The sequence below is a fragment of the Zootermopsis nevadensis genome, unplaced genomic scaffold, assembly GCF_977971745.1.
Source record: "Zootermopsis nevadensis isolate Lab colony 2312 unplaced genomic scaffold, Znev_1.0 Znev_ptg000009l, whole genome shotgun sequence".
In the NCBI taxonomy this organism is placed as follows: Eukaryota; Metazoa; Arthropoda; class Insecta; order Blattodea; family Termopsidae; genus Zootermopsis; species Zootermopsis nevadensis.
Genome location: NW_028259141.1, coordinates 3,544,092 through 3,564,067, shown reverse-complemented (window position 1 = coordinate 3,564,067; position 19,976 = coordinate 3,544,092). Strand labels below are relative to the sequence as shown.

Here is a 19,976-nt window from a genome sequence, read left to right as displayed (position 1 = left end):
CATAATGACTGTAATATAAGCCAGTCATTCAGTTGAATAGTTTTGGGATTGGTGTGTTACCTGTATAAGATGTGAAGTTCTCATTGCAACTTATTGCAGCGAAGTTTTGCTCATGAGAATGGAGTTGTGATCACAAATTACATGGCTGATCATGTGAGAAGATACCATTGAATGGGACACCTGATTCTGTGTAGATCAATTGTTAGGTCATGAAAGTTTATGATAGAGGAGGAACTGTCTATTATACTGGGTTACTTGCAATATGCTATGGCAATGTCATTACAAGATGGTGTCTAGAGTTGATTTGTAAGTTTCTGCATTTCACTGATGATAAGAGTATCCATACCATGGCCTTCCAGAGCTTTGAGGATGGTGTCTGCCAGGCCAAGACATCTGTAATTCTGTGGAAGAGCCATCTATGAAACAGTTTCTTCCACAGTGAAATTTTTAATGCAAATGTCTGAATACTGAGACAGTTAAAGAGTCGCCTGTCATACCAGTAGATATGAGTTTATTTGAACTGTTTTGTAGACTATCAAAGCCTAGCCAAACTCAACATCTCAGTGCAATAAAATGCACTGGAGGATTGTAAGCTGAGAAAATTGTGGCAGATACTCATTCCGGGATGAAAGCATCAGTACATGTGTAATAAATAATCGTGATGCATCCAGATTATGATTGTGTTGACATGACTTTTCATTATGGTCTATGACTAAAATAAAGTTGCTACAAGTGCATGTACTGTTTCTTTGCAAGATCTTATTCCAAGTGAAGATGAAGATGAGGAATCAGAAAAGTCTGAAATAGAAGCCCCTAAGTCTTTATCAGAGAAGCAGAAAAGAAGGTTGGTTAAGTAAGTGTATCATGACTTGTATAGTGTTTTTCTTTGGAGTTGTATGAATGTGCTAGCATTTAAATTTAGACTATTTCTGAACCCATTTATAACGGTCCTACTTTACATCAAGTCCCATAGTACATAATAAATGGCACATCTTGTTAGCATGATTGATACAAAAAACTTTTAATGCCGTTCAGAGATTTTAGAGGTATCAAGTACGTGGAGACGGCCGGAATGTTTCAGTGCACGTCCCGACTATCACTTTTCTGAATGCGACTACACCATTTACACTCTCTGCATTTTCCATACGAAATCAGTGCAAAATGGCGCATGTTGTAGTTAAATTAAGCGTCTTCTTGTTCATAATTTTTGCTTTTGATAGCGACAGATGTTTTAGTGACGTAACAAAGTGTGATTTAATTAAGGAAGACTACATCGATAAAAGAAACAAACCAGTCTTGCTGAAAAACGTAAGTCCAGAACTTGGCCCAAAACTGGATAACACGTTTGATATTGTGCTGCTTGAGAAACATACATAAGCAGAAAATAACGACAGCGTGTACCAGAGTACACGGGGTTTAAAGGTATTTTGAATCATTCTGTTGTGTAGCCTGGCAGTTGTATATTAATCGTAAAGAATATAAATTTAGAACTTTTTAAAATTTGCAAATTTATTTTGCCTAACAAAGGGTATGTACTACCTCCAAATGTACGTTGCAAAGATCTGATGAGGATATTATGTGTATTATAGTAGGGAATACACATTCAGAGGTTGTTAAAAGTTGTTTTCTGTCTTATGTATATTCATCTAATGGAAAGTGATTGTGGAGAGAACAGTTGAAAAACTGAGGACCCTTGTTTTGTGTTATGGATTAATCAATAACTGACTTGTATTGTGTAATAGAAATTTTGAAATGTCTCCTAACTTGCTAATTTTAAAGCAAAAGCATTCATTAAAGAAAGTGCACGTTATTTTACACAACCTTATTTTGTGTTTTGATAAATGTAATCTTCCTAATATCTTCTGTGACAAATGTAAATCAATAGCAGTGCAACACACAAACAGCCAATGCACACACGATTTTATGTGTGGCTGAAGTTCAGATTTCAAAGTTGAGACAAATGTTTAGCAATAAATATTAACATTAAGACGTTACAGAGAATTCTTGGATTATAAAATGCTGCATTCCGTGTGTCCTCAGGTAAATCCTCTACTCAAATGGGACCATTTGAACTAACACGTTCTCGTCTCATGAGGGAATCGAAAGAAACCCTGAAAACTCTGACAGAGAGGATCCGAGCATTAAACAAGAAGTACATAATGCCGGAAAAACTGATTGAGATATTCAATGCAGACAGTAAGTATGGTGGAATTTTGTGTAAGTACTGAGGTTAAAAGTACAGTCTATAAGTCACATCAGTATGATATTCTGTTAATTATGATGTTAATGCATGTCTATCTAGATGTCCAGATGTGCCCCCCAGACCCCTCTTCCAGTATATTTTGAACTTTCTTTAATATAATGTGTTTGCCCCCAAAAAATTAGTTGCCATGACTTTTGAAGTAACCCTCGTATACACTCACAAGAGGAATTTTATAATTCAAAATAATTATCAAATGTTACAGAATATGCAGCCTCATTGCGCTTGGAAGCAGAGAAGGTGTACACTAGCAGCTTGTTGCAAGTGATAGATGAGCAGAGAAAGGAAATTGATAGCCTGAAAAGTCTAATTTTGTCACAAGGAATGAACATTTTGAACTTGGAGCAGCAGGTCAACAGTCAAGTTGAAGGCCAAATCGACAATGAGGTTGAAGGCCAGATTCACGACCATGTCGAAAGCCAGTTCAACAATCAGGTTGAAGGCAAGATTGGTGACAGTGTTGATGGCCAGGTGGATGCTACTGTCTCAGCTCTTGGCGTGACAGAAGCCACTACCACTGCCGAGGAATCAGCTGCTGTCACTGCATCGGCAGAAGACGCGGGTCTTGTCGAGGAGATCGACTGTAGGGACAGAAAGACAAAACGTAACAGAAGAAGGAGGATGAGATACAAGATGAGCTTGAAGAAGAAGGAAGCAGCACAGGTTGGTAATGGCCCTGAATAGTCTGAGATTCGACGTAGCAGACGTGTATGGAGCCTTCAGTTACTGTTACAAGATTTCAAATGTTGAAGTTATGTCACTTGCTAGATTAATTTGTTAGGTTTGCTTTTATAAATTGATGGTTTGCATTGAATAAAAATATCTTTTTTATGTTGCGGTTGAACAGCTGTAAAAATCATTGCTCAAATAAAAGAATCAGTTACAATTTTAAGAAAATTGGAAACGAACGTTGAGCTTAGCACCGTGTTTTACCAAGGTGTTTGTGTGTGTGCAGGTGGAGGAGGAGGAGGACATGTCTGCAGACTCAGGAACTACAATAACTGAAGGGGCAGAACCAACAAGTACAATTCCTTCCGAGGGAGCAGATGCCATCTCTGCAGATGCACTGAACATCGCAATTGCTGTGGATTCTTTGACGTGCACAGACAAAGTGGGTAAGTGTAAAGAATAGTGCATTTCATTAGGGGCATGCACTGGCCAAGGCGTGAGTGGAGGATAAATGTGCCAGTGCTGAGAACTATAAGCTAAATGAAATATAATTTTTTTTTATATAATCAGTTCCTATTCTGGACTGCTATAAATTCATATTCATGTGTGTTAAAGAATATTTCGTTATGTCAGACCAGAAAATAGCATAAAGTTCGTGCCTGATGAACGGCTCTCCGTGTGTCAAGTATAAAATGTGTTAATCCTTATGTATAGGCACATTTATGACAAAGTTTCAAAACTGCCCTTTTGTCTTCTTGCTCATAGCATGTAATAACTCTGTCATTAAATTTGATATCTTAGGGTTTTGCTACAACTTGTCACAACGTTCCACTTTTGGTTGAAATAAACAAAGAGTAAGCGACGCTACACAAAAACTAAGTCGCATTTCTGCGTGCAAAAGTCTTGAACGCCTTTGTGTGGCAATTCTTGGCCAGACCCACCATCTGTGAAGCAACGTGGAGCGCACTCATGTAATACAGGTTCCACACACTTGTCCCATGACCTCTGACCAATCTGATGTCAGTGGCACTATTGTCAGGGTCAGCGTCACATTTTGCCCTCTCAAAGAGCCCCTCAATAGTGGTTATGCTACTGGTAAGAGGTCATTTATGAATTGAGAATCTGGAAGGAATGATAAAGCAAAGAATGCAGAATTGTCAGTAACTTCTTACAGAATGCAGACAGTGCTAAAAATGTAACTGGTTCTTTCTTCATGGAGAACACGTTTTGAAGTGAGTGCATATCATAATTTTGCTGTTTGTTTTTGCTACAAGTCTGATTCGAATGTTAGTTGAATGGAAGAAACACAGGGCCTTGTTTTGTTTGCTGCAGTATATGCAATGAAAATTGATATCACTCAACAGCGACTTACCACAAGAATTCGTATCTTGGAAGATTTCAGACTTTCCATTTGATTGGTTTTGAAAGACCCATTAAATTGCAGGTTAACAGAAGTTCTGTTGCAAATTTATATTGGCAAATGTTGTGGAAGGAACTGATTCAATATATAATGCAATTTGTAGAAGAATGCCTCACATGAAGAAAAGATTTTCAAATATTTCATGATGACACAAAGATCGAATTCCTCATTGCTGATTTTGTTGCAAGCTCATGTCAGCGTTTGCTTCCAGACCAGGGGAGTCCACAGAATCCAGAAGGCAGGAGGATATATGACCGAAATTTCCTGTTGGAGCTGAGGTATCACCCTCTGTCAATGAAGAGACCAGACGACTTACTTGATCTTAGTGCAGTAGTGAACGATGGCATAAATCAGGTACGTTTAAAATTGCCACTTATTGATATAATGAAGTGGCAAGTCTTTTTAAAGTGTGTAAATGATTGTGGGAAGTTGAATCCACTTTAGATTGTATCATATGTTTTGGAGAAGGGAGGTGGATATCTTCTATAGCTGTCAGAGTGTAGTTTATATTACGAAGTATTGCCGAAGGCAGTCACTCGGTGTCTGGGTGACTGATTGGTGATGGTGATGGGGTCGGAGTAGTATGTGTTTCGAAAGCAAAGGTGCAAAAATCTGTTATGGATGCGGTAGAAGTGTAGGGTACATGGAAATTGGGGGTTGTGACATTTGGAGTGTTCTACAGGGTAGATGCTTTGTGGAAGGATAAAGAACTTGGCTGTATCGCCATTTACTGAAAATTGCGTTAAGAAAATTTAAGCTGTGCTGAAAGAGAATTGATTATATGTGGTTTAAGATAATGGGCGAGTTATTCGTCAGTGATCATTCTTGGCTAGCCATTTAATGTATGCGTGTGAGAATGTAGTGAACAGTTGAAGATGTTTTGTAAGTAACTGCAGCTGTAGGAATGTTGTATTTTTTGTGAGAGGTGATGAACACAACAAACTAGAAACAACTTGAGCCAAATTTCACTCTCTTGCCATTCAGAGCTTTGTACATACAGGTGTATTATTTTGTGAGCTGTTGGATGCATCCAGTAATGTATAAAATGAATGTCTAAATTCAAAAATGGAAAATTTAAAGTAAATATATGCCAGTTTAGTTTTCAAAATATACTCAGAGTTGAATTCCTTACTTTGCCGTGCATTTTGAAATGCCCTAAAATTCTGAGCACAATTGTTTTTAAATTGTTTGCAGGTACATGTGGGAGAGAGGAGATCCTCAAAGACGAATAGAACTCGCTCTGGCACGCCATCTTGTAATATATTTTATTCTGACTTCATGAAGGGACATGATTCCGAAGAGGTATGTATGTGAATATTTTGTGTGTTTGCCTTGTGATAATTGTCCATAAATGCAGATGTTTCCATGAAAAGCTAGTGCGTACCAGAAGTGTTAGCTGTTATGCATAACTGTTGCAGCATGCTACAGTGTTCTGCAAAAATTGAGTTCACACTGTAAAGTAAGTTTCAACGTGGCCACTTGTAGTTTTTGGAATATTTTAAGATCTAGATAATCTTTTAGAACAAGATAATTTTTAGGATTGAACACTGAGCTAATTTTCTGCTGCTTCGGTTCAATTCACAGCAGCCCACACCTTGGAGAAACAGCCAACGAATCGTCACTAAGTATAAGAATCCTGTTACTCATATAGAGCTTTCGCTCAAGGAAAACGTGCAACTGCAACATACAGAAAACGCATGGAGGCCTAGACGAGTGAAGCCCTCTGCTACCAATGAAGAGGAGGCAAAGACTCAGGTATGTACCTGGCATTCTTTGACCACAGGATCGCAGAAGCAGTGAATACTGCTGTGTCTACCCCAATGTAAGATGGCTGAATGTAACAGTCCTGCACTAAGAAACTCGTCTACACGGAAAAAACAATTTTCTGATGTATCTGTGGGGTGACCAACCATTTAGGGGTGATGGGGGTAATTTGGTGAATTGGATTGTTTAAACTCTTGTGCAGTGACCAGAGGTTTTGGGTTTCACTCATACTGCGTCACAGATTGCTGAGTGGCTCTTAAGTTTAATGTGAAATGCTTCTTTCACTCTTCAAACATCCCTCAGTCATTCTTGTGACCAATTTTGTTAACCATTATTCTATTGGATCTACTCTTTAGATTTGTTCATCTTTGCTCTATTCAAGTGGCGTTAGTTATGCCCTGCAACCGGTTTATTTTCAAAGGTGAATTGAATATCCTTTCTCCCACTGCTGACTGGTCATGTGAAAAGGACAATCTGATCTGTTTTAACATTTTTTGCTTCATGTGGCATGTTTTAAAGGAAGATGTTGCGTGCTATGCAGCAACTTTTGATTTGGATGTTAATGTAATGGAAATCTTGGGCTTGTACCTCGAACCGACTTAAAAGGCAGAGTACTGAACAAACGTCACATATTTAAACATGTTTTGCTTTAATTTCGTGTTTTGTGTTGTCTTTGTGTGAAGTGATGAGAGAGAACTTAATGTTGCAGGACCTGTATAAGTAGGTACGCAGTGTGCTCAACAAGCTCACGCCTGAGAAATTTGACAGACTTGTTGCTCAGGTCCAGTCTCTGCCAATTGACAGCAGTGATCGCCTGGAGGGCATCATCAAGCTCATATTTGAAAAGGTGAGGCAGCAGTCTTTAGCAGCTGATACATTGAAACAGAACTGTCATATTGATAAAAATTTTCTTTGTTTGAGACTTTGCAGCTGAATTTCTGAAGTACTGAAAGTATCCTCAGCATAATAATAATGGAGGCTCTAGGGGCAGCTGAAAATTATAATTGTTACTGATCACGGTAATAATCTTAACTACCAGAAACCGGGTTGTTCTTTCTTTAAATACACCTTCAAGCATAGGATTTCTCTTCACTCATCTATAAATGAATGTCTCATACGTGAAAAGGGAACACTGTCATGAAATGTTTTGCATCTGACTGAGTTTTGGAATTTCTTGGGTTCAAGGGATAAAGATTTGCTTCTGTCGATGCTTCATTTAGGTGGCTATGATTTAATAATTTTAATTGATGCGACATCTCTAGGTATATCTTCAGTACAGTTACTGTTATACGAGGGGCAGTCAGAAAGTACCCGGAATTGTGGTATAGCACTGTAATGGTAGGACATACGGCAATGCTTACCTAATCACCTTCAAAGTAGGACCCATGCGCGCACACACACTTGCTCCATTAATCCTGCCATTGATGGAAGCACCAGTGGAAGGCTTCGTTTGGAATCTTCCGGAGTTTGGCCGTCGCATTCGATTTGATGTCCTCCATGATTGTGAAATGCGGCGGGTGATGACGGGAATGCTTTTCTCTGCGAGGAATTGTTGCACAACCAGCGATGTGTGGCTCAGTGCGTTATCGTGATGCAGAAACCACCCACCCTGCCACTTGTCGCGCGGATTCCTCCGAACTGCTTCGCTCAACCTCTGCAACAGTTGCACGTAGAAATGACCCGTAACAGTCTGTCCAGGCGGTACGAACTCATGGTTCACCACACTGTCGATGTCAAAGAATTCCATGAGCATCACTTTTTCCTTGGATCGAACGAGGCGTGAATTCTTTGGTCGGGGAAACGACACTGTGTGCCACTCGGATGACTGCATCTTCGTCTCCGGGTCGTAGGCGAACACCCATGACTCATCACCAGTGACGATCTTTGTGAGGAACTTAGGGCCCTGTGTACTTTTCTCAAAGAGATCTCCAGCGACCATCGTGCGACATTCCATCTGATCCGTAGTCAGCTGCCTCGGAACGAACTTCGCACTGACACGTCTCATCTTCAAATCGTCGGACAGAATGGATCCGTGAGAGATACCAACTTCATGCTCCAACTCCACGATGGCCATCCTGCGATCAGATAGAATCCGTTGTCGCACTAGTTCAATTGTTTCCACGGTTCTGGATGTCGAAAGCCTCCCGCTGCGCTGGTCATCCACCAACGTCTTCTGTCCATTCTTAAACCGGGAAAACCAGTCCTAAACCGCAGATTTTATTAGTGCGGTATCACCGTAAAATTGCTGCAGGGCCGATAGCGTCTCTTCAGCAGATTTGCCCAATTTGCACATGATCTTGATGTTCGCACGCTGTTCGAACTGTGAAATTGTGCCGAATGACCTACACCCACGTCTAACTGAAACGGAACACTAACGACACGGCACGCCGAAACCTGTCCAGACCTGTTGCCACGCTCAGCTGCCCACCACAACACTTGCGTGCGCTATCTTACCTCTCATTCTCTGTCTGCAGGGGAATTCCAAGAACTTTTTGACTGCCCTACGTATATATGTCATACAGAGCAAAGTGATCATGTGGTGTATTTTTATGTTTAGGCCGTTGATGAACCCAGCTTCTCCGAGGCGTACGCAAGAATGTGCAAAGTTCTGTCCGGCACGCAAGTTCCAGCAGAGTGCGGGAACAAGGATGAACCGGAGATTACCTTCAGGAAGCTGCTGCTAAACCAATGCCAGAATCAGTTTGAAAAGAATTCTGAGGTGGAGCTGGATCGAGAAGCAGCAGAGCCAGTGAGTACTTCTCAAACTGTCTTTGTCTACAGTCTAATGTTTTACGTTTCTGTCCACAGATTGGGAATAGCTCGGTCTGCTTGATCTGACAGACTATGTGTCTTCCCGCTTTATTATTATTATTATTATTTATTATTGACTGCAAATGGGTTTATACCCGGTGGCAGTGTCCTACAATAACATACAAAACAATGAGACAGAACAGAACAATGAGATACATCAACACAATGAGACAGAACAAAACAATAAACAAAAGGACACAACAAAAACAATAAGACACCCAAACAATGGGATACATCAACACAATGAGACACAACAAAACAATAAACAAAGGACACAACAAAAACAATAAGACAATAAACAATGAGATACATCAACACAGAGACAGAACAAAACAATAAACAAAAGGACACAACAAAAACAATATGACACCCAAACAATGGGATACATCAACACAATGAGACACAACAAAACAATAAACAAAGGACACAACAAAAACAATAAGACAATAAACAATGAGATACATCAACACAGAGACAGAACAAAACAATAAACAAAAGGACACAACAAAAACAATATGACACACAAACAATGGGATACATCAACACAATGAGACACAACAAAACAATAAACAAAGGACACAACAAAAACCATAAGACACAACATACAATGAGATCATCAACACAGAGACAGAACAAAACAATAAAAAAGGACACAACAAAAACAACACATCCCACTCAAAATCAACCAACTCATAAATTACAAAACCATCCAACCTCAAGTACTTAACTTAAAAAAAAGAACTTAATACCACCTAGACATAAGACAATAACTGTAATGTATTACAAACGTCATGAACTGATGCACTCACACAACAATACAATGAGACACAACAATACAACATACCACACTCAAAATAAAACATCTGACACACAATAAAAAAACACACATCCACTAATTAATCACAATACTTAAGAGTGGAATATAAAGTCCGCTCTCAGTACATGAAAATTTTATCCCAAAGAACTACAGCCCTTCATCACTTGGAGACTAAGACACTTCACTTCACTTATCACCATTTATTCCCAACTTAATAACCCTTAGCTTGTAACTACTTTTCTGACCCTCTTTCTAAAGGTGCCTAATTTACAGGGGAAAGACTCTAGCACGCCTGGAGGTAATTGGTTCCAGCTTCTTATGGTCCTATTTACAAAGGAATATTTGCCTACATCCGTTCTTTGTTTCCTAGTCCTAATTTTCCGAGTATGATCGTCCCTGCCCAGGTAGCATGGCTTTAGTAATCTATCCTCTATCATTTTCCAAGCCCGGCCCCCCGTGTATGCTTTGAAAAGGGCTTGTAGATGAAGATCCATCCTTCAAAGCGTAGTTATTTTTATAAGTTTCTAAAGTTTTTAAGAATCCTGAAGAAAACGAATGACAAGGAAAGTACTAAATCCCTCAAAGTATTTGCACAAGAACCCAACTACAAAGTGTGAGTGTCCAATGTGACAATTATGGCATATGACAAGTCTCTTTTTGCAGTTCTTCTCCACTAATGTAATTGTAATCTAATAACGTTATGTGTAGTTGTTCACGTATCTCAAGAGGGCATATAAATTGAATTAAAATTATTGTCATCTAATTGTACCTCAAGATGAAAAATCATTTTCTTAACTCCTTAAGCTAGTTTTACTTTTCTACATGTTTGAATACTTAATGCAATGATTTTTTCTGAACATCATGAACTCTCATAACAATGGACTTTTGCTGCACTTTTATCCTCCTTCCCTACCCCTGGCAATGTATTTCTCATTGGCTCATGATATGTTCAGGTAAATTCAGGGAACTTCTTGACCATCTGAGTGTCTTCAGCCACACAAAAACACTGATTCATGGACTCAGTTGATTATTTATAATGATACGCAAACGTCATAGCAAACTTTAAAATGGAAGCTTACATATGTGAAAGGCGTTGCATGAAATGTCTCTTACTGGCGCCATCAAAATTAGCGATTCCTAATTAGCAGCGTTCTGAATCAACACTGAATTCAAACTAAAATCTTTTATATCTCTTTGTTCTGCAGGCAAAGAAGAAGGAACTACAATGCAATCTCGAAGAGGAACTGCGAAGGATACGAAGGAAATCAGTGGGAAATATTAGGTAAGATACGTTTTTGTTTATAATATTTGCAGCTCTAAAGTTGATTCGTCAGTGGCACGTGAAAGTAGTGAAGCTAGAGTAGTAGAAACTGGGAGGAAATCTGAAATGTTTATGGCTTTTTACCTTCCAGTTTGTAAGTTGTGCCTTTTATTCTAAATTTTGTGCCAAATTAGAATGGGACTGTTGGGTGCCAAGTCTTGGTACAGTAAAAGGTTAATGTTATATTTGAAATGATTCCTTATTCCAATCTGAGAATTTACAACTTCATTTATTTTGTAACCTTTAATAGTCAAAAGGGACATGCTCTCTTTTACACCAGCCATTGTGGTAGGCTGAATGGTGCCATATTCTTTTTTTATGTCAGGAGATTCTTAAGGGTCTTATACATTCAAAGAAACTCCGTCTTGATTCTCTGAAATGTTTCTAGAGATCCATTTGTAATTGAATCATCCGCTTTGAGTGATGGGTTTTCTTATTAACCTTCTTCTTCCTCAGTACTACAGCCCAGGGTGGGCTTTTTCCTCCCTAGGTTTTGTAACAATAATTGATTTCTGGGGTGGGGTTGTTAACACAAACCCCAACCTGGAGGACCGGTGTATCACTCTTACTCTTAGACTTCCCCGGCTTGGGTGACCCTACTAGGAGCCGAAGCCCGTGCCCGCATAGCCCTAAGGGTCATTTGAGTATGCAAGCCTCCTCACCAAGCAAAATGTATGAGCCTTTGACAAGGTGGTGATACCTTCGAGGGGGTTTTCTTTCTAATATTCCCCTGATATTCGCGAATGATTTATAATATTTAAAATAAATGTCTCCAAGAAGATGTTTTCTGTGTTGTTCCATAATGTGTCAAAATGAGGCAGAAATATCTACGTATGCTTCACAATTCTGCTGCTTATCTCGTCATAAAGTCCACACTTCGTCTTGTATGTGTCCTGCCAGGGCACTGATGGTTTAACTCTGTATATGATCAGAGGACTGAAGGTTAAATTCCTGCTCCACTTTCACACACAAGAGATTGCTTAAATTGAATTAATTTAAAAAAAGTTATTATTTTAAGGTACAAATGTTTCTGTATCTTGCAGAGACGAACTACTTCGCTCGTGTTCTTTTTTTGGATTTTTACTATTGTCTTAACTCAACCCATTGAAATATTTTTTGTACGTTACAGGTTTATTGGCGAGCTTTTCAAATTAGGGATGCTGACAGCGAGCATAATGCAGCGATGCATTAAGCGGCTTCTTGTGGAAGGAGACGAGCAGTCGGAGTGTCTGTGCAAACTGCTCACGACAGTGGGGGATGATTTAGAGAGAAAAAACCAAGTATGTTTGTGTTAATTCTCAAATAGTTTTAGTTTGCAGTTTTCTTACAGTTTAATTTATTGCCCTCCTTTGAGTTCTACGCAGACCCCAGGCGTATATGTAAGGTATGACACAAAAAGGCAGTGTGTGGTAGTGTTTGTTCTCTTTCAGTTTCTGGTTTCTGTCTCGTAACATGCAAGTAGTTCGTAATTGTTACACGTTCTTGGCACGAATTGTATAACGAGAAGGCATTATGGGCTGGTCATGTCTCTCCGGTCAATTTAACTTGACAGACTTGGATAAAATTTGATATGGAGTTTGTGCTATTTTGCACGACCTCACTCAATCATATTTTGAATATCCTACTAGAGGTGGTAAGATGGTGATGAACAGCAGTTTTGTGAGTTAGAAAATTTGATGTTGCAATCTGGTGGCCAAAGTGGGAACTACTGCCGAAGATGGATTTAATACTTGTAAATGCACATTATAAAGAATACGTAAAGATATTATGCGTATTCTGATATTAAATACTTTTCCGAGATTGCCGACGAGATTCTGAAAGTGTTTCTGTGTGATGAATGATCACCACGACATGTTCTTCTGAATTTCTTCGTACTCCTCCTACCTGGGTCACGCTCATAGGATTAAAATAAAATGCCTGATGCTGTAGTGTAAGCTTGTCCCTGTCTAGCGCAAAGGGAATCTTGCTCAGTATTGGGTTAGACTTGAATGTTTCCTCCCGTCACCTCTGCTGGCTCATGTCAGAATTCACTCACTGTCACAGCACGAGCAAGCAGTACCATGCCTAGGCTCAGCCACCAAAAATCTCTGTTTAAGTGTTTGTGTAGATGAGACGCACATTTCCATTTAGTTAGTGACGGTAACCTTCAGAGCTCCCTTTAAATTTACACGTGCCTTCCCGCACAGCATGTGCTATGTGGACTTGATGAGTTTTCTAGTTTCATGTGTCAGCTCTTAAGCGTAAGGAGTGAAATGTGACTTGAATTTTCTGTGTTCTTGCAGGACCTGTCCGAGTGCTTCAGCAAAATGAAGGAGCTTTCCCAGAAGAAGGGACTGCTATCAAGTCGGATCAGATTCATGCTGCAAGACCTCCGGAAGGACAACTGGGTCCCGAGAAGGACTGCATCAACCCCCAAAACAATGGCCCAGATCCAGATTGAACAAGAGGAGGGAGATTAGATTATGAGTTTGAAACAAAATTTCCCTCCCAAAACCTCACACCTAAGAGAGGGCTGGCTTATAAAACACTTTGAATATTGATGCAGCCGCACAGTGGTGACAATTTCATTTTTCGTGTTCAATAAAAGTGGTCCCTTGGTTTTATTATTGCTGTATGGAACTGCACGGTTTGAACGGTATTTGCAGAAGAGAAGACTTTGCACTCAAGTGGTTATTTTTTAAAAGTTCTTCTTCCTATTAGGCCCTGAGGCTCGTTAGTCTTGAATTTTCCCTCCATCTCTTCATCGGACGTTGTAACAATGTCTTCCCCTTTTTAAATGTTAAATGAATATGTAGTAGTTACTGCTGATGTGTAGACAAGGCATAAGGGAGGTGGTCAGTGTCCAAAGTGGAATCCTCTCCAGAATGTGCGGAAATAAGAAAGTGGACGTAAACTTACAGCTTAGATTAGATCCACCTCCGTACATTTGTAAAATTTAATGGAAAATCTAATTTCTTGTTTTGTGATGTTGTGTCCAATACTAGGCGCATCTTTTCTAAAGAAAATGTCCGTCTGCTTGGGATCGTTATTAGTGCACTGCCACAGACTCGCAGACTCTCGTCAGTGCGCCTGCAATGACCATTTCCACTGATGTCTACGAGATTTACGACACGTCACGTAACTTGCATAAACGAAACCACTTTAATGAAATCTTCTTTTGAGTACCTCTGCCATGTTGCGCAACTTTCTACACTCGCGGCAACCAACCCCATTTTGCACATCGTGGCTGCGACAACTTCTTATAAATCGATACCAGCCGAAAAATGTTCTATTCGATTATAATTATCCCTATTTATTATCACGCCATTTATTTTAAATATATTCGTTATTACAAATAAATTCGAATTTAATATTTCCTACCATTTCATCTAAAATGTTTTAACTATGTGTAAACATTTGAACATAAGTATTCTTTTTTCATATTGTTTAATGTAGATCGCAGAAAAGTACACAGAACGGCAATAAAAGTGAAGTGTTTTGCTGCGAAGTGATTGTGTCGCTTTCCAATTCCGTTTAGTAGATCTTGTCCGTCCTCCGTGTGCCCGATCGTAATAAAGAAAATTAAAACTGGGACAGAGCAGAAAAAAGATTAACAATTATTTTAGGATGACAATATCCGCTTTTGATGAACTGCACCGACGTCTAAAGGATTCTCTTCAGCGCCAAGACACATTCATGAGAGAACGCATCCAGCCTATCCAAATGTTGGCCGTTGCAATTACTGTTTAATGAATAGAAAGTTTCAATAGTTTTACTTATGATATACAGAGTACAAGAAACGCGTAGAGGATAATAATCTACGACTATTATTAGCGTAGAAATGTATAATTACTTGTAATACAAAAAAGACCAATACAAGAAATATTTAGAAACATTTCATGAAGTAAAGTCATCAGAGGTTTCTGATGCTGGTGAGAGATGTGGACCAAACTTCTCTGCTGGATCGTACCCATCACTTGAACCAGTTGAAGTACTCGGACGCACGTTCTGATAGAGATGACCTTCAGTTGATGTTGTTGCCTGCCGACTAGTGTTTATGCGCATAGGATGAATTTCAGCAGAGTACTGATTGTAGGAAACCATTTTTTTCCGTTGTTTCATGGATGTTATTTTTTGTAGCACCAACATTTGGAATTCTAATATCTCGTCGTCATCAAAAGTGTTCAATGAAGGAATTATCCCTCTGAAAAAAGACAAATGACGATCCGCTTGATCCTTAAGAGCTTGAATCATTTCTAGTTCAACGTTGTCTAATTTACGTTTTCGTGTTACTGGTGTGTTGAAATCCTTGGCGATTGCTTGAGTAACTTCGTTTTCATGGGTGTTTTGAGGTGTTCGCTCGTTCGCCGCCTCGGGCTGTCCAATATCAGCTGATCGGGTGTCTTCTGTTTTCCGTTCCTGGAACACTTTCCTTAGGAATGGTAACAGTGCGTTGTAATCGTGCGTTTTTGTAGTTGGCTTTCCAGCTCCCAATCGTGCAGCCTCTTTTTGTTTTTTAATTGATTTTTTAGGAGCATCTCGAACATTCACCTGTCTCTTCATCACTTCTGTAGCTGAAAAAGACAACAACATAAGAATAAACCAATGTGCCACATGCTAGATTCTTACCAATCAACAAGAATGTGCTACAACTGTTATTGTCATTATTCTAAGCTTTTTGCGTTATTGATGTTTTTGTTTCAGATCCTTAGGAGCTTGAATCATTTCTAGTTCAACGTTGTCTAATTTACGTTTTCGTGTTACTGGTGTGTTGAAATCCTTGGCGATTGCTTGAGTAACTTCGTTTTCATGGGTGTTTTGAGGTGTTCGCTCGTTCGCCGCCTCGGGCTGTCCAATATCGGCTGATCGGGTGTCTTCTGTTTTCCGTTCCTGGAACACTTTCCTTAGGAATGGTAACAGTGCGTTGTAATCGTGCGTTTTTGTAGTTGGCTTTCCAGCTCCCAATCGTGCAGCCTCTTTTTGTTTTTTAATTGATTTTTTAGGAGCATCTCGAACATTCACCTGTCTCTTCATCACTTCTGTAGCTGAAAAAGACAACAACATAAGAATAAACCAATGTGCCACATGCTAGATTCTTACCAATCAACAAGAATGTGCTACAACTGTTATTGTCATTATTCTAAGCTTTTTGCGTTATTCATGTTTTTGTTTCAGATATCTGGCGAGCGGTTGTACTTTCACAGATATACATCACTCGGCATTTCTACAGCGAGCAAGATTGTCAGAGATGTAAGTTGCAGTGTTTGGAATGTATTCCCGTTCCCACTAAACAGCACTGGGAAACGATCGCTTCAGATTTTGAAAGAAGGGCGAATTTTTCGCTCGATGTACTTCGACTACAAAGGTTATTCTTCCGTTTTGTCTATGTTGATGTTGGAAGTTACGGAAAAGATTGCGATTCTAAAATATTTAAGAGCTCCTCGCTGTGGACATCATTAAGACATGAAAAACTCTCTAGAGCCCGAAGGTACATAGAACGCTCGTTTGGAATATTAAGTAACAAATGGAGGATCTTTCATCGAGCTATAAACTTGCAACCTGATTTTGCTGTAGCCATCGTCGAGGCTTGTGTTGTTTTACACATCTTTGTTCGGGGGAGAGGACTTGATAAAATACGTGGTGAAGACGTAGTGCGCGGGGGAATATCAGCAAACAACGTGAGGAATCTTTTAGCTGACTACGTCTCAACACCTGTTGGATCTCTGAAATGGCAGCTTTCAAAGATTTAATTTCATGAACGTTAATCATATCTTTATAGCTATATAGGGGAATAAGTGGCGGATTTTCTAACAATCAGCGGAGAATTTTCATACAATTACCCAGTCGAGATTCGAACACCGACCTCCGGAGTTCGTAGATAGGAATACAACCCTGTCTTAGTGTTTTACGATAAGAATAATGTAAACACGTGTTATTATTATTATTAAGTAACATTAATACTGTTTCTGTCTGTGCAGAAATATATATTGGATTTATGAGCTGGACCTCGCGGGGTGTAATTGGAAGGCGGTAATTATTAGGCCCACACAAACCGGGAGATGTAGGAAAATCTCATTTGCACAAAGGAGGAAATTTGACACAGAACGCAAAGAACAAAGCGCACTCTACATGCCGCTTTCGTGGCCGTCCTCGACTTCAGCTGCGTTAGACGATGAGTCGGTTTTAAAAGGACGAGGCCTCGGAACATCAATGTAGTCGCCGCGGACATTTTCGTGTTGAAATTCTGCCACTGGATGTTTCGTTGGTGCCATGGGAAAAATATCCAGAAAAGGGATATCAGGTCCTCCATATTCAGTAAAGCGAGGACCAAATTCAGTATAGTAAATACCAGACTCGTTTTCTGTGCCCGCGCAATCTTCCTTCTTCGACTTCTTCGCGTGCGTCGAGTTCATTTCTTCGAGTAATTTCCTTTTCGACCCAGAGCCAGCCTGGTGATCTGCTTGCGTACTGTCGGTCGACATGTCTACCGACGTTTCGGTGTTCAATAGTTTCTTCGCCGATGTCCTCCGACAGAATAGAATGCAGAGAGTGAAATTCGCACAGGAAAGGTTCTTGAGTTATTCGGAAAGTTATTTGCTAACTAAGGCAACACAAAAGTATCTCGTTCTCGAAGCACTTAATCCAAAACCTCTTCGAAGCACAATTCGAACCAGAGTGACGAAAGCCAACCAACCAACCAAAAAGCTAACTGAGGGCGGAGGCCTGCGCAAGCGCAAGCATCGTCCCTACCTAGGTGAAACCATTCCTGCACACAAGGCGCATTGCTGGAAATGGTAAACAGTCTTAATATAAGAAACGGAAATTTTGCTATCGCTAACAGGGTTACGTCGTGGCGGGAGCCTCGACCATTCAAACTGGGATCCGTTGCTGCTGATGGGAGGTCATCCCGTCAGGCAAGTTGTCCAAAGGAATTTGGTTGGTTGGATCTCCGGGGTTTGAACCCAGAGAGGGAGGGGCCGTTTCGGCTGAAGGCCTCTGCGGCATGGGGGGAAGATCACTTCAGCTGATGGCCTCCGTGATCGGGGTGGCGGGCCGTGCCCCTATTAAGTTATACCCTGGCATTCGCCTTACAACTGAGGAAAAGCACGGAAAACCTCAGTCAGGGTAGCCGAGTAGTCTAACCACTCGTTGTGCCGACTTGGCCGTCTTTTGGGGACGGCCTCGGCTGGCCTGCTGAACATCGGTCGCCCTCGGTTGCCCTTGGGCGACCTCTGGCAGCCCTCGTTCGACACGAGTCCCACTGGACACAACCAAAAAGCTAACTGAGGGCGGAGGCCTGCGCAAGCGCAAGCATCGTCTCTACCTCTCTCCAGGCTGTGCCGGTGGGGATCTCGTCCACTCCCAATCCTCCACTCCTCACTCAGTCTTCCTCGGCCCCCCAATCAACTCAGAGTGACGAAAGCCGATTGTTGCCTGCTATTTATACCAGCACAACAAAGCAGACGTAACCTATGACGCAACAGTCAGTAGAGGGAGTGCAATACGGTTCATTCAGGCGTGCATATGGACTGAGAAATGAACCTTATGGCATGCCAGCCGAGATTGTTGCACGTGTTCGGATTTTATAACAACACCTGCGTTTCATATTTACACATTCTTTGTAGTTAAAGAAATACAAATTGGATTACTCCAAGTTATAATTTGTAAGAAATCAAAAGTTAATATTAAATATTTTCTGTGTAAAAGGAAATTAATTTAAAAATAATGAAACGAGGCTTGAAGCAAATTTTGCAATTTAATTTGCACCTGTTTAAATATAACGTCGTGTTCTTTTATACTTTTTTGATTTTAAAGACGGCTTTGGAGGGGCCCGGGAACTGTTGAACCCATCGCCCCTGCGACAGGGAAAATGTTTCCTTCCTTCGAATCCCGATTATTCATTTTGAATAGTGAGAGAACGCAGGAAGGTAAGAACTCTGGAAGAAGTGTCCTGAGTTCGATTTCCTTCAACGGCGGTTCTTTTGGCTCCGAAACTAAGCGAGACAGAAGAAGGGATCAGAGTTTTTGCTTCGAAGAGGAGATTTCGGAAACGAAGGCCTCGACACTGAGTTCGAGACCCGACAAAGATGGTTTCTGTTGACGGGAAAGCACCCACGAGAAGAAATCGACGCCAAGGCAAAATTCTTTCTTTTCGGAGAGGAAATTTCGGGGTCTAAGGTCACAGACACGGATACACAGTCCTCGGTTCGAGTCTCTGTTACGTTGTCGGTTTCTGGGGTAATTTTACGGGCGTATTAAAGGACGCACGTTTAATGATAAGGCCCATAAGCTACCGGGTGTTTCAGAATTAATCTGCTGATTTGAAAAGGGCATAAAGAAAGAATTTCCTTCGTCTTATCTTCCCCCAAACTTCGATGCAATCTTAAGGTGGAAGTAAACACAAAAATCTGCTGTTTTGTTTAATTCAATCCTGTTCTCCTTTCCTTCTCTAAGTTAAGGTATATTGACAAAATGTACACTAAAAACTGCAAATTAATCTCTTGTCCTTCTAACCCCTTCTAATTTGAATTATTTTGGCAGAAAGTAACTATAACAAGTAGCTAATTTAGACAGTAACATTTTCATGTTCATGCAGATGCCTGGGTGTTATGATGTAACAGTGTCCAGACTCACAGACAGTGTTTGAAAGTGAGATTTGAGGTTTTCACATTGTGGCGAGGATGATGTTCTTTTTGGTTCTGGTGCCATGTGGACTGGCTGATAGATACCAGTGTTTCGGAGAAGCATACTGTCTCCATATTCAGAGCCGAAGTGACAATGCATTGTCCAAGTGGGGAATAATGTGCCCACAATACATGTTACTTCATTTGTTTGCAGTATTTCTCTTCTACCAGTGGTTCTGTGTCCTGAGCTTCATACAGATTGTGAAGGAACTTGAGCTGGTGCATAAGATGGGTCACTATGAAGAAGGCAA

General features: G+C 40.4%; 2 protein-coding genes across 2 annotated transcripts; one reads left to right on the top strand and one right to left on the bottom strand.

The window, feature by feature from the left end:
* The first annotated feature begins 1,158 nt into the window (after positions 1–1,158).
* Positions 1,159–14,549, top strand: LOC147874372 (eukaryotic translation initiation factor 4 gamma 3-like). The gene is made up of 11 exons (XM_087345456.1): positions 1,159–1,308; positions 2,041–2,196; positions 2,466–2,923; positions 3,216–3,375; positions 4,561–4,703; positions 5,544–5,651; positions 5,934–6,104; positions 8,671–8,862; positions 10,947–11,023; positions 12,192–12,342; positions 13,345–14,549. Exons 2-11 carry the CDS (start codon positions 2,058–2,060, stop codon positions 13,519–13,521), a joined length of 1,776 nt encoding a protein of 591 aa, XP_087201582.1. The 5' UTR covers positions 1,159–1,308; positions 2,041–2,057; the 3' UTR covers positions 13,522–14,549.
* LOC147874371 (uncharacterized) lies at positions 13,839–18,336 on the bottom strand. The gene is made up of 3 exons (XM_087345523.1): positions 17,391–18,336; positions 15,793–16,086; positions 13,839–15,615 (listed from the first exon to the last, which is right to left on the bottom strand). The coding sequence occupies exons 1-3, from the start codon at positions 17,521–17,523 to the stop codon at positions 14,939–14,941; spliced, it is 1,104 nt and encodes a 367-aa protein (XP_087201649.1). The 5' UTR covers positions 17,524–18,336; the 3' UTR covers positions 13,839–14,938.
* Between the last annotated feature and the right edge of the window lie 1,640 nt (positions 18,337–19,976).

Coding starts and splice junctions, on each gene's coding strand:
- LOC147874371 (XM_087345523.1), bottom strand. CDS start 17,523: ATGTCGACCGACAGTACGCAAGCAGATCACCAGGCTGGCTCTGGGTCG. Junction 16,087..17,390: donor GGGCACAGAAAACGAGTCTG/GTATTTACTATA, acceptor TGTCTTTTTCAG/CTACAGAAGTGATGAAGAGA. Junction 15,616..15,792: donor CACACCAGTAACACGAAAAC/GTAAATTAGACA, acceptor TGTCTTTTTCAG/CTACAGAAGTGATGAAGAGA.
- LOC147874372 (XM_087345456.1), top strand. CDS start 2,058: ATGGGACCATTTGAACTAACACGTTCTCGTCTCATGAGGGAATCGAAA. Junction 6,105..8,670: donor AAGAGGAGGCAAAGACTCAG/GTATGTACCTGG, acceptor TTTTATGTTTAG/GCCGTTGATGAACCCAGCTT. Junction 11,024..12,191: donor AAATCAGTGGGAAATATTAG/GTAAGATACGTT, acceptor TGTACGTTACAG/GTTTATTGGCGAGCTTTTCA.